This window comes from Leopardus geoffroyi, chromosome B1 (assembly GCF_018350155.1).
Source record: "Leopardus geoffroyi isolate Oge1 chromosome B1, O.geoffroyi_Oge1_pat1.0, whole genome shotgun sequence".
Lineage (NCBI taxonomy): Eukaryota > Metazoa > Chordata > Mammalia > Carnivora > Felidae > Leopardus > Leopardus geoffroyi.
The window spans coordinates 58,852,210-58,867,887 of NC_059327.1; the positions used below are offsets into that span (position 1 = coordinate 58,852,210).

At 35.1% G+C, this 15,678-nt stretch overlaps 1 protein-coding gene across 15 annotated transcripts in view; it reads left to right on the plus strand.

Annotated features, from left to right (window-relative positions):
- Positions 1 to 15,678, plus strand: part of NEK1 (NIMA related kinase 1) — a 227,639-nt gene that overhangs the window by 173,262 nt on the left and 38,699 nt on the right. For 8 of the 15 annotated variants that reach the window (XM_045463340.1, XM_045463369.1, XM_045463418.1 and 5 more), the window contains 4 exons: positions 2,452 to 2,628; positions 5,967 to 6,087; positions 13,581 to 13,669; positions 14,566 to 14,813. In XM_045463340.1, the coding sequence (XP_045319296.1) occupies positions 2,452 to 2,628; positions 5,967 to 6,087; positions 13,581 to 13,669; positions 14,566 to 14,813 (635 nt within the window). Of the gene's footprint in view, positions 1 to 2,451; positions 2,641 to 5,966; positions 6,088 to 13,580; positions 13,670 to 14,565; positions 14,814 to 15,678 lie in introns of all 15 variants that reach the window. The other 7 variants (XM_045463330.1, XM_045463358.1, XM_045463408.1 and 4 more) reach the window with 1 other exon arrangement.

Below are 15,678 nucleotides of genomic sequence, written 5' to 3' on the forward strand. Positions count from 1 at the left end.
TTTTATTTCTAGTTTATCTTTTTAAAATTTTTAAATGTTTATTTATTTTTGAGAGAGAGAGAGAGAGAGAGAGACAGAGACAGAGTGTGAACTGGGGAGGGGCCAATAGTGAGGGAGATACAGAATCCAAAGCAGACTCCAGGCTCTGAGCTGTCAGCACAGAGCCCGAGGTAGGGGGACTCAAACCCATTAACTATGAGATTATGACCTGAGCCTAAGTCAGATGCTTAACTGACTGAGCCACCCAGGAGCCCCTATTTTTAAATAAAGTGATTCTTTCTTTCTCTGTGTCTATCAATGTAAAATTTTATATGCAGACACCTCACTGAATTATTTTTTTAAATACATTAAGTTATTTCCTTTGACATTTTAGATCTTCCCAATGTGTGGGTAATATCATCATTGATAAGAACTAGTGTTTTTTATCCAATATTCTATTTCTTTTCCTTCTTACTACATTCATTAGGCATTCTAAAGCAATTAATAATGGTGCTAACTGGCATCCTTGTTCCTGATTTTATTTTATTTTATTTATTTTTTTTTTAATTTTTTTTTTTTAATTTTTTTTTTCAACGTTTATTTATTTTTGGGACAGAGAGAGACAGAGCATGAACGGGGGAGGGGCAGAGAGAGAGGGAGACACAGAATCGGAAACAGGCTCCAGGCTCTGAGCCATCAGCCCAGAGCCCGACGCGGGGCTCGAACTCACTCACGGACCGCGAGATCGTGACCTGGCTGAAGTCGGACGCTTAACCGACTGCGCCACCCAGGCGCCCCATTGTTCCTGATTTTAATAGACATGATTTTATAGCAGAACAGTAGCTGAATGAGCAAAAACACAGATGTGACCTCTATCACAATTTGTTGATGAGGCATTGGTATAGGGAAGATATTCAAAACATAAGCAACACTATCGTTTTGTTCTTGATTGACTAGGAAGAAATACAAGGTAAAATAACTAAAATACACTCATACACAACTTGTTTTCCTAAGGAAGTTAACGGAAATAGGCACAGTTCCTGGTATTCTGGTGTTATGGTAGGACTACCAGCAACACAAAGTGTCCACTTAACTTTAGTGATAATGATTTGAAATTGAGAACAGTAAGCCAGACTCTTTTTTCCCCCACTTATTTCAGCCATGTATGTGCAAACATAATACGCAGAAAATTGAATATATAAGGGGTTGGGATTTCTCCATGTGGGTAAAATGAGTTGAAGACACATGTCAGAAAGTGGGTTTTACCATAAGAGACTCTTAAAACCTGAGAACAAACTGAGGGTTGATGGGGGGAGGGGGCGTGGTGGGAGGGAGAGGAGGGTGAGTGATAGGTATTGAGGAGGGCATCTGTTGGGATGAGCCCTGGGTGTTGTATGGAAACCAGTTTGACAATAAATTGCATATTAAAAAAAAAAAAGAAAAGAACTTAAAATGCTAATATATATATATATATATATAAACAATATATATATATAAACTATATATATATATATATATATATATATATATATATAAACATTTCTATATGTTTCTATAGTATCAGGGCATTGTGGGTAACATTTTTAAAGTTGGGGTAGTAGAGGGAGATAAATGGAAAAATAGGATGTTAGAGGGTGGAATATTTAACACTGAAAACTCCTCATTAGAGAGGAATTGAGAGGCCCAGATTGGAAGGATTCTTGATGGAACCCCGGCAATCAACTAAATTAGTTAAGAAAGAATTAGTGTTGGGGAGATCTCCTGACTATGAGCTAGAAAGCAACGTCTTCAAGGAATGAATGAGAGTGACTTGTTTGTCTTATAGATAATTGCAATAAGTTGTTCTGAGGTAAATCCATTCTCTCCTGGCATCAATTAAAAGTATGGTGGCGGGGGGGGCGCCTGTGTGGCTCAGGCAGTTAAGTATTCGACTTCATCTCAGGTCATGATCTTGCGGTTTACAAGTCCGAGCCCCACATTTGGCTTTGTGCTGACAGCTCAGAGCCTTTAGCCTGCTTCATATTCTGTATCTCCCTCTCTCTGTGCTCCTCCCCCTCTTATGCACTGTTTCTTTCTCAAAAATACATAAAAACATTAAAAAAAAACTTTTAAAAAAAAAGTATGGGGAATTTCTGAGCAATTGGAAGTAGTTAGCAATTACCAGAAACAAATAAAAGCAATTCGTTAATGATTTAAAATACAACATTTTGGCCCATAAATATTAGTTTCACCAAAAGGAGAAAGAAAGTAAACTATATGTTACTCACCCTAAACATCATTAGGTATAATTAAAATGAAATTTAGCTATCACGTGCCTAATCATTTATCAATTTTTATACATAAGCGTTTACTCAGTAATTATTTGTTGTAAGAATGAGATTTTTGAATTTTGCTGTAAATGCTGTTACAGGTAAAATTCAAGTTATTTTGAGAATGTAGCATGATTTTTCTTTTTTGTTGTTGTTGTTTCAGAGATTTCTCCTGAAAGGGAGAAGTACAAACCTTTAATTACTGGAGAAGAAAAAGTAAAATATATTTCACTTGAAATGAATCCATCAGCTACTGTTGATTCTTCTGTTGAAACAAACAGTCCAGAGTTTAATGAGGCATCTCCACAGACGTCACTGAAACCAGAAGGAAATGTGGATGGTATTTTAATAGGTCAAAATGAGCTGTATTCAATTTAATAATACCTTAATTTCTTCTATATAAACAGGTCTTTATGAACAAATCATCAAAACATGTGTATATGTTTGGGTGATTCATCCCAAATTAGGTTCATGTTTTTCTATGTTTAATAACTGGTCTGGATTTTTAAATGCTGCATAATAAATCACCCCAAAACTTAGTGTTAAAACAACAATGATTTATTATATCTCATTATTTTGTGTATCAGGAGTTGAGTCAAGGCTTGACTAACCTAATTTTTGTAATTCATGTACTTTTATCTCTGTTATCACTTAGTGGTATTTAGTCAGCAACATGGTCTGATGGGTTCAAGATGGCTTCACTGTTGTCTTTGCAGATATGGCTGGAAGGCTGTGTTAAGACTGCCCCCCCTCTGCTCTTCATGCAGTCTCCATACCTTTTCCATATGCTCTTTCCAGCAAGGTAGTCTGACTTTTTATATGGTGGGCCAGGGCTCACGGATCCTAGGCAAAAGCTCTTTGAACTTTTAAAAGCTAATCTCAACTGGCACAGTATCACTTCTGCCACTTCATTGGTCAGAGCAGTCACAAGGCCAGCCTAAAGCCACACGGAGATGAAGCACTCTCCAAATTAAGAGTGTTAAATAATTTGCAGCTGTTAATATCCCATAGTCTGCCACTAGCCAAAAATTGTTTACATTTTCCCTCACATGCACAATGCACTCACCCCTTCTTAAAGCCTCATCTTATTATTTAAAGGGCTTAAAGCCTAGGGGGCATCTGGGTGGCTCAGTCAACTAAGCATCCAACTCTGGATTTTGGCTCAGGTCATGATCTCATAGTTTGTGAGATCGAGCCTGATGTCATTCTCCATGCTGCAGAGCCTGTTTGCGATTCTCTCTCTCTCTCTCTCTCTCTCTCTCTCTCTCTCTCTCTCTTTCTCTCTCTCCTCCCACCCCTTGCTCTCTCACTTTTTCTCAAAATAAAGAAATAAACTGTAAAAAAAGGTTGGGAGCTCAAAGCCTAAAGATGTTATCCAAGTCAGGCCTATATAGAGATGAGTTTTCTTGGGTATAAGTCTTTGAGTATAGTTACTCTTAATCTGAAGACCTATAAGCAAAAAAGAGAAGTTACTTGCCTTCTATATATCTAACATTCAGTATTGAAAGAAAAATAGAGACTACTTTTCACAAACGAGGAAAATGGGGGACACATATCAATCATTGGTCCATAGAAATTCTGAAAGGCAGCCAGGCGTAGCAATTTAGCTTGCTTTCTTTGCACCAAAGTTGGTGCCCTCAAGGGCTTTTCTAAACTATCTTTCTTTCCTTTGCAATCCAAGCTGATGGTGTTTCTGCAAGTTGAAAATTAGTAATTTTGTGGGTTTTGTATGAATGATATCGACATTCACTATATTTGACCACTCTTCTTTTTTCTTCCTTCTTTCCTTATTTTCTTCTTCCTTCCTTTCTTTTCTTCTTTCCTTTTTCTTTGGCCCCTCTCTTCTTTCAGTTGCCCATAGGAAGCTGTGAGACAGTGCTGTTGAGATTCTTAAAAATCCTTTTGTCTAACAAAGAGAGTCTGGGAAGCATGCCTTTAAATCTTTCTGTGCCATAACAGAAGGTCTTACGTCTATACACTTGACTTCATCTTTGCCCTGAGACCACATTTTACTGCCCTGAATTCAGTATTTGTTTTGAGGCCATGTTTTCCCGTAAGCTCCTGTTGCCTGGAAGGAATTAACTTAGGCTTTCTCTTCTAAATTGTTGCCAAAACTAAATAGTTCTTTCTTCAATTAATCTCTGTCTTCTTGAGCTTTACCAGAGGCTACTGAAGAAGCTAGTTGACATTTTTAATATTCTGCTTAGATAGCACCATAGCTAGATCATTAAATCTCTTTGGTATATTTTCTATCATCATTGTTATTATAAGTACCAAATTTTCTGCCACTGTATAACAAGAATCTCCTTTTCTCTAGCATCCAGAAATTTTTTTCACTGTCCAGTCTCTCATCAACAGTCTCCTCTTGAAGCACTTTTAACTTCTGCCTGCTGCCAAGTCCCAAAACCAGTGCACATGTTTTAAGCTTTTGTTGTGTTAGCACCCTATTGTCAGATATGAAATTCTGTTTCAGTTATCTGTTCCTGCAAAACAAATTATTCCCTAGACTCAGTGGCTTAAAATAACTAATTTTATCTCATGCTTTAGTGGGTTAGGAATTGGGAAAGTTCTTTCCCACGTGGCATCATTACCACTCAATGCTATTCACCTGTCAGCTGGGCTTATGCAGGAAGGGGCAAGGTTGTGTCATTCCCATGCATGGTGTCTTGGCAGAGCTCACCTGGGCCTGTTTAGGTGGTTCCCTCTCCTTATTTTAGTCTCAGGAACTTGCCATGTGGTCTTCCCATAATAAACTTCTTTCATGGTGGCTTGCAGAGTCCAGTGCAGAAGCTGCCAGTTTTCTTGAAGACTAGAGCTGAAACTGGCATAGCAACATTTCAACTATACTCAATTGGTTAAGACAATCACAGTGCCAGACCAAATTCAAGGGGAGGGGAGGTAGAGGCCCCTTCTAGATGAGAGGAATGTTAGACCTTGCTAGATGTGTAACCATCTTTAACTCACCACAGTAACTTAAATAGTTTTACTTAATAGAAGTATAGTTAGTAGGTACCTTATGCCTTTTATTAAAAACAACAACAACAACAACAACCAAAACCCTGTTAGGCATATAATAGAGGCTATACAGCTTAGTGCAAGTTGGCAAACATTGTCTACAAAGAGCCTTAGACTTTGAGGGCAATACAATCACAAATCCAGTTTGTAGAATAAGTCATATTGGTATGACTTAAGGTACTAATTAATAATTATTCACTGAAAAATAAAAGATTTTCCCCCCAAGTGCTTACCTCGTACAAGTAAGCAAAAAAAAAATCATTTGAATAAAGGATAAAAACTTTAAGGATTGGCACAATATCAATTATCTTTTAGGACAAGCTATTTGGAAACTTTAAAAATAGAGAATGAAAGATTACCGGGATTCCAGGAAAAAAGAGAGGGCGATGGTGGCTTAAACAAGAGCATTGAGAATCTGAATTGGAGAGGAAAAAGAGAAATCAACAAATGAAGACAGTAACTTTTCTCATTAATATTTACTGTAAGAAAATATCATCCAGGAGTTAATAAGATTAAAGATCTACAGATAAAATATTTAATTTTTTGTTATAATTAGTATGTTAGCCTAAAATTAGGTAGTGATCATTTGTAGAAAATTTATTCAAATTTATGTATATGGATTTTGCATTGAGACATGTTTATTGTTATGTTTTTGCTTTTCAGAACCTGATGGCTTGGAAACAGAAGTTCTACAAGAGCCAGATGGAGCAAACAAAAATGGTAGCTTGCCATGCACGATTATTGATGTATGGATTAGTGAGATAAAAGATACAAAGGAAACTGAGTATGTTACCTCTTTTTCCTTACATTTCAAAATGTGGGTCCCTTTTGTAATACCTTTATCTAAAATACTGTAATAACCTAATACTGCCTTGTATCCTATTATTGTAATACCTTATAAATAATTTAATTTTTGGAAAAGTATTACACCCAAGTGGTTCAGAAATCAAGTATATAAAGTTATAGAGAAAAAAGTCTGTTTTCCTACTCTGTCCTCATCCAGCAAATTCCCATTGTCTCCTCCTTCCAGATATTTTTAATCTATACGAAGCAAAAGTGTAGAGTCTCCCTCCCTTTTAAATAAAGTTGCTAGTATAATGGATACAGTACTTTCACCTTTTTTACTTTTAGTCAGTAACCTGGGAATTTTTTCATATTAATGCGTAGAGAACTTCATCTTTTTTTCTTATTTTATGGCTACTTGGTATTCCCTTGTATGGATATACCACAACTCAATAAGTTTTCCACATTAATTGTTATTCTACACTAATTGATATTGCAAATGATGTTGCAATGAATAACCTTTTACATAGGTCATTTTGCGTGTATATATCATGTAGGATAGATACATAGAAGTATAATTGCTGGGTCAATTGTATTTTTATAAATTGCATTTGTAATTCATTTATTGTTCTTCCCAGGGTTTGTACCAATTTACATCCTCAGAAAGAATGTATGGAACCTCCCATTTCCCATTTCCCCTAGCCTTGCCAAACTTAGTATCAAAGTTTTTTATTTTTGCCAATCCGATAGATTAAGAAATAATATCTTAGTTTATCTCTTATTATTGGTAAAGTGAGCACATTTTTTCAAATGTTTAAATTTCATGTGTATTTCCTTTTCCTTGAGTTCTCTGTATATATCTTTAACCCATTTTAAAAATTTGGTTGTTGGTCTTTTATAAATTAGTAAGAACTCATTAAATATCAGAAATATTTGCTGTGGTTATTATGTGAGTTGCAACACTTTTCCCCCTGTTGACCATTTATATATATATTTTTTTGCCATGCAGAAGTTTGTTGTTTGTTTGTTTGTTTTAGTTGTCATGTTTACCTGGATTTTAATAATCAGTCAGAAATACTTTGTTCTTTCTAAGGTTCTCAAGAAATTTTTCAATCTTTTTTTCTAGTACTTTTACATGGGCACTTTTTACATTTAAATCTTTGATCTATTTGAATTTATCCTGGTGTATGGATTTAGTTTTTCTTCCAGATGGCTACCCAGTTGTCCAATTCCATTTATTAAAAAGTCCATCTTTCCTGCACAGATTAAAAATGCCTCTTTTAATATGTACTAAACTATCTTAATTATTTGAGCTGTTCTTATGCTTTTTCCCCCTATTCCATTGATCTATCTTTATTTTTTCTCCATTGGTCTTTATACAATGTGCTGGTACACACTATTTCAGTTAAAATGTAAAATATATTTTAAGATCATTTAAAGCTAATTCCCTTTCATTGTTTTTCTTTTTTGGTTTTCTTGGCTATTCTTGCTTGTGTCATATTTCATTTGAATTTAGAATTTACTAAATTTCACCCACTTTCCCCTAGGAAAAAATACCACTTGGTATTTTAGTGAGATGTTAAATTCATAAATTAATGTAGGGAAAATCAACTGTTGTTTTCTTCCTGTCCATGAAGAACATGATAGAAGTTTTGAGTATTTTTATAGTTTCCTTCATCTAGGTTTTACGCTTTTATTGGTAAGCTTGTTACTAGATAAATTATCTTTTGTTTGGTGTTATAAATGGTCCCTATTCTTCTATGAGATCTTGTAACTAGAAAGTTGTAGATTTCTTTACATTGATTTTGTACCCCACTATTGTTCATGATAGATTTTCAGTTGAATCTTTTGCTTTTCTCAGATATATAATCATATGAAAAAAGTGATGGTTTTGTCTTTCCAATTTTTTAACACTATTTTTTTTCTGTAATTGTCTTTGTATCTTTTATACAATGTTAAATATTGCAAATAGGGGATATCTGTGTGTTTTTCTTGACTTCAGTGAAGATGATTCTGTTGTGAATCCTCATTAGGCATAACTATACTTTTTAACTGAGATAGGTATCAATATTTTATTGATTTAAAAAAAAATTTTTTTAATGTTTTTATTTATTTTTGAGACAGAGACAGAGCATGAGCAGGGGAGGGGCAGAGAGAGAGGGAGACACAGAATCAGAAGCAGACTCCAGGCTCTGAGCTGTCAGCACAGAGCCTGATGTGGGGCTCAAACTCACGGACTGTGAGATCATGACCTGACCTGAATTCAGACACTCAACCGACTGAGCCACCCAGGCTCCCTTATTTTATTGATTTTTTAAAAAGTCAGGAATGAATTTTATTGAATGACTTTTCAGCTTCTATAGAACCGTTCATATAAATGTTTTCCTTTATTTATTAGTACAGTTAGCCTTTGAACAACACTGTTTTGAACTGCATTGATCTTTTTATACATGGTCTTCATATACATTTTTTTCAATAAATATATTGGAAAATTTTTGAAGACTCATGCTAATTTGAAAGAAGTTGTAGGTGGACTGTGTAGCTTGAAATACTGAAAAAATAATTAAAAGTTAGGTATTATTTTAAAAATATGACATATAATACATGTAAAATATGTATTTATCAACTGTTTATGTTATCATTAACACTCTGGTCAACAGTAGTCTATTAGTAATAATTCAGTTTTGGGGAAGTCAAATTTTTAACGTTTATTTTTTGACAGACTGAGAGAGAGCATAAGCAGGGGAGGGGGAGAGAGAGAGAGAATCACAGAATCAGAAGCAGGCTCCAGGCTCTGAGCTGTCAGCACAGAGCCCAACGCGGGGCTCGAACTCAAGAGCTGTGAGATCATGACCTGAGCTGAAGTCGGAAGCTTAACCGACTGAGCCACCCAGGCGCCCCAGGGGGGAAGTCAAATTTTATATGCACATTTTTGATTGCATGGGGGAATCAGTACCCATCCCCCATGTTGTTTAAGGGTTAACTGTATAATTAATTATATTAATATATTAATATAAACCATTCTGCATACCTTAAGTAAACTCTTCTTGGTCATGACATATTATTTAATGCACTTATGTATTTTATGATTTTTATATTAATATTTGCAAAGAATCATCTGCAGTTCCTTTTGTTATGAGAAATCTTTGTCAGATTTTGTTATTCTTGTTATGCTTCCTTCATAAAAAGTAATTAGAAGTTTCTTCCTTTGCCATGATCTATAGCAGGGACAGTCGATCTTTTTCTATAAGAACCTGTTAGGGGGCGCCTGGGTGGCTCAGTCGGTTAAGCGTCCTACTTCAACTCAGGTCATGATCTCAGTTTGTGAGTTCGAGCCCCATGTCGGACTCTGTGCTAACAGCTCAGAGCCTGGAGCCTGGAGCCTGCAGCCTGCTTCGGATTCTGTGTCTCCCTTTCTGTCTGCCCCTCCCCTGCTCATGCTCTGTGTCTCTCTGTCTCAAAAATAAATAAAAAATTTAAAAAAGAAGAAGAAGAAGAAGAACCAGTTAGTAAATATTTTAGCTTCAGATAGACGATTTGGTCTGTGATGCAGCTATTCAGCTCCGCCTAGGTATTGCAAAAGCAGCCATAGATGATACATAAACAAATGAGTGTGGCTGTTTCAAGACCACTTTATATATAAAAACAGGAGATGGGCTGGATTTGAAGATGGGCAAAAAGGAATGTATGCAAGAATGCTTATCATAGCAAATAATATGAAATAGTCTAAATAATCATTAATAAGGAAATTGTTAAAAATACTGTGTTTCTGTATACTACACAGCATATGCAGCACTTAAAATAACACGATTTGGAAAAAAAATGTTAGTTTTGTTTCTAACACCATTCAACAAAACAATATCAAATTTATTAAAGACCTAAATGTCAAAAAATGGGAGGCAGCCTAATAATTAATATCCAGAATTCATAAAGAATTCATGTAAATTAATAAGAAAAAAGACAAAAAAGTCCAAGAGAAAAAAATGGGAAAATAATATGAATATAGTTGTTAACAAAGGAGAAAACCATATTATATGGTTAGTAAATACAATTGTACGGTACTTTATGGATTATAGAGAGTCAATACTACTGAGGAAAAAAAGACATCACACTCCTAAGTTCTGACTAACTTTACTCAGTGAAGAACTATGGATGTATGAATGTCAGATACTTGTTCTCCCTCAAAGGAGAGAAGTAAATAAAAGGCAGGCCAGAGTTCAGGTGTGTCCAGTGAAAGTTTCTTCATAAAATAATATGAAGTCAGGAGGAAGGGAAGTAATAGCATCAAATATTGGTGAGGGATTGGGAATTAGGTGCTTTTTTTTTTTTTTTTTTTTTTTTTTTAATTTTTTTTTTTTCAACGTTTATTTATTTTGGGGACAGAGAGAGACAGAGCATGAACGGGGGAGGGACAGAGAGAGAGGGAGACACAGAATCGGAAACAGGCTCCAGGCTCTGAGCCATCAGCCCAGAGCCCGACACGGGGCTCGAACTCACGGACCGCGAGATCGTGACCTGGCTGAAGTCGGACGCTTAACCGACTGCGCCACCCAGGCGCCCCTTGGAATTAGGTGCTTTGAAACATTATGAATATGAATATTAATTGGGAGAGCCAATTTGGAGATCCATTTCCCAGTTTTGTTAGTTTAAAATGTACATTTTGTATAAAATCTATCTTTTATTTTTTGGTATCTACTCTAAGATTACTCACACATGGGTACAAAGAGGCATATGCAAGAATGTTTATTGTAGGAAAGTCAACAAATAATCTGAAAGAGTCTAAATAATCAATAAGTAAGTCGCCAAAAATAGTTTCTGTATGCTGCATTATGTATTGTATACAGCACTTTAAATAGTAAAATGTTACTTCATGTATTAATATGTAAATATGCCCCAAATATCAAATAATTAATGAAATAAAATAATACTGGGTAAAAAAGCATTTCTGTATATTAACACTTTATTATTTTATGTAAATTTAAAGGAAAAATATGGTAAGATATATACCAAACTGATAACAGTAAAGTCAACTAGGATTTGAGCAGTTAGGGGAATTCTAAAAGGAATATTACTTTTTTTTTGGTTGAGGTGAAATTCATGTAACATAAAATTACCATTTTAGCCATTTTAACGTGTATAATTCAGTAGTATTTAGTACATTCAGTGTTGTGTAGCCATTACCACTATGTGGTTCCAGAACATTTTCATTTCCCCAAAAGGAAACCCTGACTCCCATTTAGCAGCCACTTTCAATTTTCCCCTTCCCCCAGCCTTTGTCAACTGCTAATTTCCTTTCTGTCTATGGATTTGCCTATTCTGGATGTTTCATATGGAATCATATAGTACGTGGCCTTTTGTATTTGGCTTCTTTCACTTAACCATACATAATGTTTTCAAAGTTTATTTTGTAGGATATACACTTCTTCATTCCTTTTTATGGCTGAAAATCCATTATGTGGAATATAGCATATATTTTTATCCATTCAGCAATAGGTAGGCATTCAGCAGATGATGGTGGGTCGTTTCCAGGATTGTTGCTACCTTTTGTCAGTTGTAAATAGTGCTGGACCTCCCACTAACCCTCATCCCTTTTTCCCATCTTCTCACCTCCCTTCCCTCTGGTAACTACCAGTTTATTCTCTGTATTTATAGATCTGTTCCTGGTTTATGTTTCCTTCTGTGTTCTTTTTTTTTTTTTTTTTTTTAGATTGCACATATAAGTGAAATCATATGGTACTTGTGTTTCTCTGTCTTACTTATCTTACTGAGCATAAATACCCTCCATGTCTACCTGTGTTATGCAGGTGGCAAGATTTCACTCCTTTTTATGGCCAAGTAATATTCCAGTATGTGCATGCGTGTACACATTCATCTGTCAAAGGACGCTTGGGTTGCTTCCAAATCTTGGCTGTTGTTAATTAATAATGCTACAATAAACATAGGGAAGTATAGATCTTTTTGAATTAGTGTTTTTGTTTTCTTTGGATACTCAGTAGTGGAATTACTGGATTGTATTATGTTTCTGTTTTTAATTTTTTGAGGAATCTCCATACTGTTTTTCATAGTGGCTGCACCATTTGCATCCTTACCAACAGTGCACAAGGATTCCTTTTCTTCCACATCCTTACCAACACTTAGTTCTTTTTGATAATAGCCGTTGTAACAAATATAAGATGGTATCTTTTTGGAGGTGGTTACCAGTTCATATTTATTGAAATGATTCCTTTTTCCATTTTTATTGAGAAATAATTGACTTGTATCACTGTAAGTTTAATGCATACAGCATGATGGTTTAATTTGTATATATTGTAAAAGGATTACAATAGATACAGCTAATATCTGTCTTTGTTATGAGATGATATCTTATTTGGTTTTGATTTGCATTGTCTGATGGTTAGTGATATCGAGCATCTTTTTCTGGATTTGTTTCAAATCTTTGGACCGTATTATTCCAATCTTTAAATTTTTGTTAAAAAAATACATGAATTTAATTCCCAGCTATATTGAAATAAAAATTGTTAGTTCTTCTTTACCTTTTTTCCCTTAATTAATTCACTCTCTTCAAGAACTAAAACATTTCTGTGCATATCATTCTATTTTTTTTGTACTGTGCTACACACCATTTTTGAAACTTAACACCATTTAATACTAACTGATCTGCAGATTACTTTCCTTAGTTAATAATATATTAACTATCATTCTATATAGCATTTCACATAGATTTCTGTTTCATTTTTTTTAACAGCTGCATGATATTTTACAGTATTAGTATAGCATGATTGTTTTATATTCTCCACTCTTTTTTTTTTTTTCTTTTTTTTTTTTTTCTTTTTTCAACGTTTTATTTATTTTTGGGACAGAGAGAGAGACAGAGCATGAACGGGGGAGGGGCAGAGAGAGAGGGAGACACAGAATCGGAAACAGGCTCCAGGCTCTGAGCGTCAGCCCAGAGCCTGACGCGGGGCTCGAACTCACGGACCGCGAGATCGTGACCTGGCTGAAGTCGGACGCTTAACCGACTGCGCCACCCAGGCGCCCCTATATTCTCCACTCTTAAGGGGCATTTTGATTGCTTAAAGTAGTGGTTCTCAGACATTAGCAAGTATTAGAATTATTTTGGTATTCATTAAAATCAATTGGTGGGCCTTATCTCCAAAGGTTTGATTTATAGGTCCAGTCTAGGCCCTGAGAAATTGTATTTTGACCAAGTTTCTGTGTGTTCCTAATGTCTAGAGGCCACATTTTGGGAACCACTGTTACAAGAAGTGGTGAGGCTGGCTTTTGTGACTGACTATGATTGGTGAAGGTTTTAATAGGGTAAAAAATACAATGTGCTTATGAAAGAAAAATATGTATATCTGTACACACATGAGGAAAATATTTGGAAGAGGGATCATAGAATTCTGGTGAACTTGTACTCTTTTTTCTTTTTTAATTTACGAGTGCTTTTATTTCTAGTAAATTGTATTTTTACTGATGTATCCATCTGGGCAGGTTGGAAGATAGGATCATTGTTCAGCAAGATGAAGTTACTGAAGATGGAATCCCGAGGAATGTGGACCACCTTAGTGAAGTTGATATAAGTAAGCCTCGTTGTGCTAGACTAAATACTTTCTGGAAGGTTGTTAATGTGAATCTTTTATTTGGACAACATGTTAATAGACAGCATTTCTTGTCAGTTACCTCATTCATTTAAAAAATGTAGTAGTCATAGAGCATTAGGTTCTCATTAATAAACCTGGATTGTTTGGCAACATGGGCAGTAAAACTTTTTGGCCAAGGGGCATCTGAATGGCTCAGTTGGTTAAGCATCCAACTTCAACTTAGGTCATGATCTCACCACTCGTGAGTTCGAGCCCCGCATCAGGCTCTGTGCTGATGACAGCTCAGAACCTGGAGTCTCCTTTGGATTTTGTGTCTCCCTCTTTCTCTGCCCTGCCACTGCTCGTGCTCTGTCTCTCTCTGTCTCAAAAATAAATAAATAAATAAATAAATAAATAAATAAATAAATAAATAACTTTTTGGCCAATTATTTTATTGACTGTTCAAAACGAAAAGAACTGCTTGCTAAAATTAAGCCAGTATACTAAGAACTTTAAGTAAATTGTCTTGTTTTTAATAGTACTAATTAAAATATGAGAAATATAATTTTTCCTATCTAACCTATAGGAACAAAGATAAACTGGAGGTAAATATGAGTGTCTAAACAGTGTGTTTTCGCATTTCCTTACATTGTGTCTACATATTTTGCATTTAATGGAAGTATATAGCAAATTAATCTGCTTTCTGAAAATAAAACCTAATATCCAAAGATTATTTATAAGGTAATATAATCACTTAAATACTTTGGTTTTGTTTCCTTGATAGACATGGAGGTTTTTGCTAGAATCCATGTTAAATACTGTGCCTTTTTCAATATCACATAAAACTATTTAAGTACTATATAGACTTATCACAAAATCTTTCCTTTATACCACAGGAACTGAAATAGATGATTCTCAGCACTCCAAATGTGATGTAGATAAATCTGTGCAACCAGAACCAGTTTTCCAAAGAGTGGTTCTTTCAAAACACTTGAACGTAGTCTCTCAAATTCAGTCAATTCTGTGTTCACCAGAAGAATCCTTTCCACTTCGATCTCGCTCTGATTCACCACCAAAAAATAAAAACAAGAATTCCTTGCTGATTGGACTTTCAACTGGTCTATTTGATGCAAACAACCCAAAGGCAAGTATGCACCTCAAGTAGAAAATATCTATTTTAATAACATTTCTTATTTATTTTCTTTGATAAACCATAATGTTGAGTTTTAATCTCTTACACACACACACACACACACACACACACACACACACACACAACAGAAGGCCTCCATCTTCTCTTCTGGGATTCTAAAAAGAAGTTGCTATTGAGAGTACAACTAGGACAAAACCTATTTCATTGGCTCCTTGTTCAGGATTCTTTTTATAGGGTCTACTTTTATTTAAGCAGAAAATCTCTCTTACACCCTCTTACATTATCTCCTCTCTTCACTACTCAACCCTACCTCCATTTTTAGTCTGAGACTAAACTTAAGTAATATATCCTTTCTTTTTTTAAGTTTATTTATTTATTTTGAGAGAGAGAGAGAGCAAGTGTACACATGGGGGAGGGGAAGAGAGAGGAAGAGAGAGAATCCTGAGCAGGCTCCACGCTGTCAGCCCAGAGCCCAATGTGGGGCTGGATAGTTAGATCATGACTTGAGCCATAATCAAGAGTTGATACTTAACCGACCAAGCCATCCAGGCACCCCAAGCAATATATCTTAAATGGACAGAAGTATTATTTGCCTAATTTGTATGTAGAAAGACTAATAGATAAGATATTCATATGCACTTTCTGGCAGAAGATTTTCAAACCTCTTATCTTTTCTCACTTGCTATCTTTTTCTTATTTTGAAATTGCAACAGTATCTCTATAGAACATTTTAAAATATAAAGAAGTCACATATTTTGTTATATTACGTTTTATATGTGTAATTTTTACATTTATAAAACTTTTTGCCAAAATGGATTATTAGGCATATTTTTTGTAACCTGCTTTTCTGTTTAAT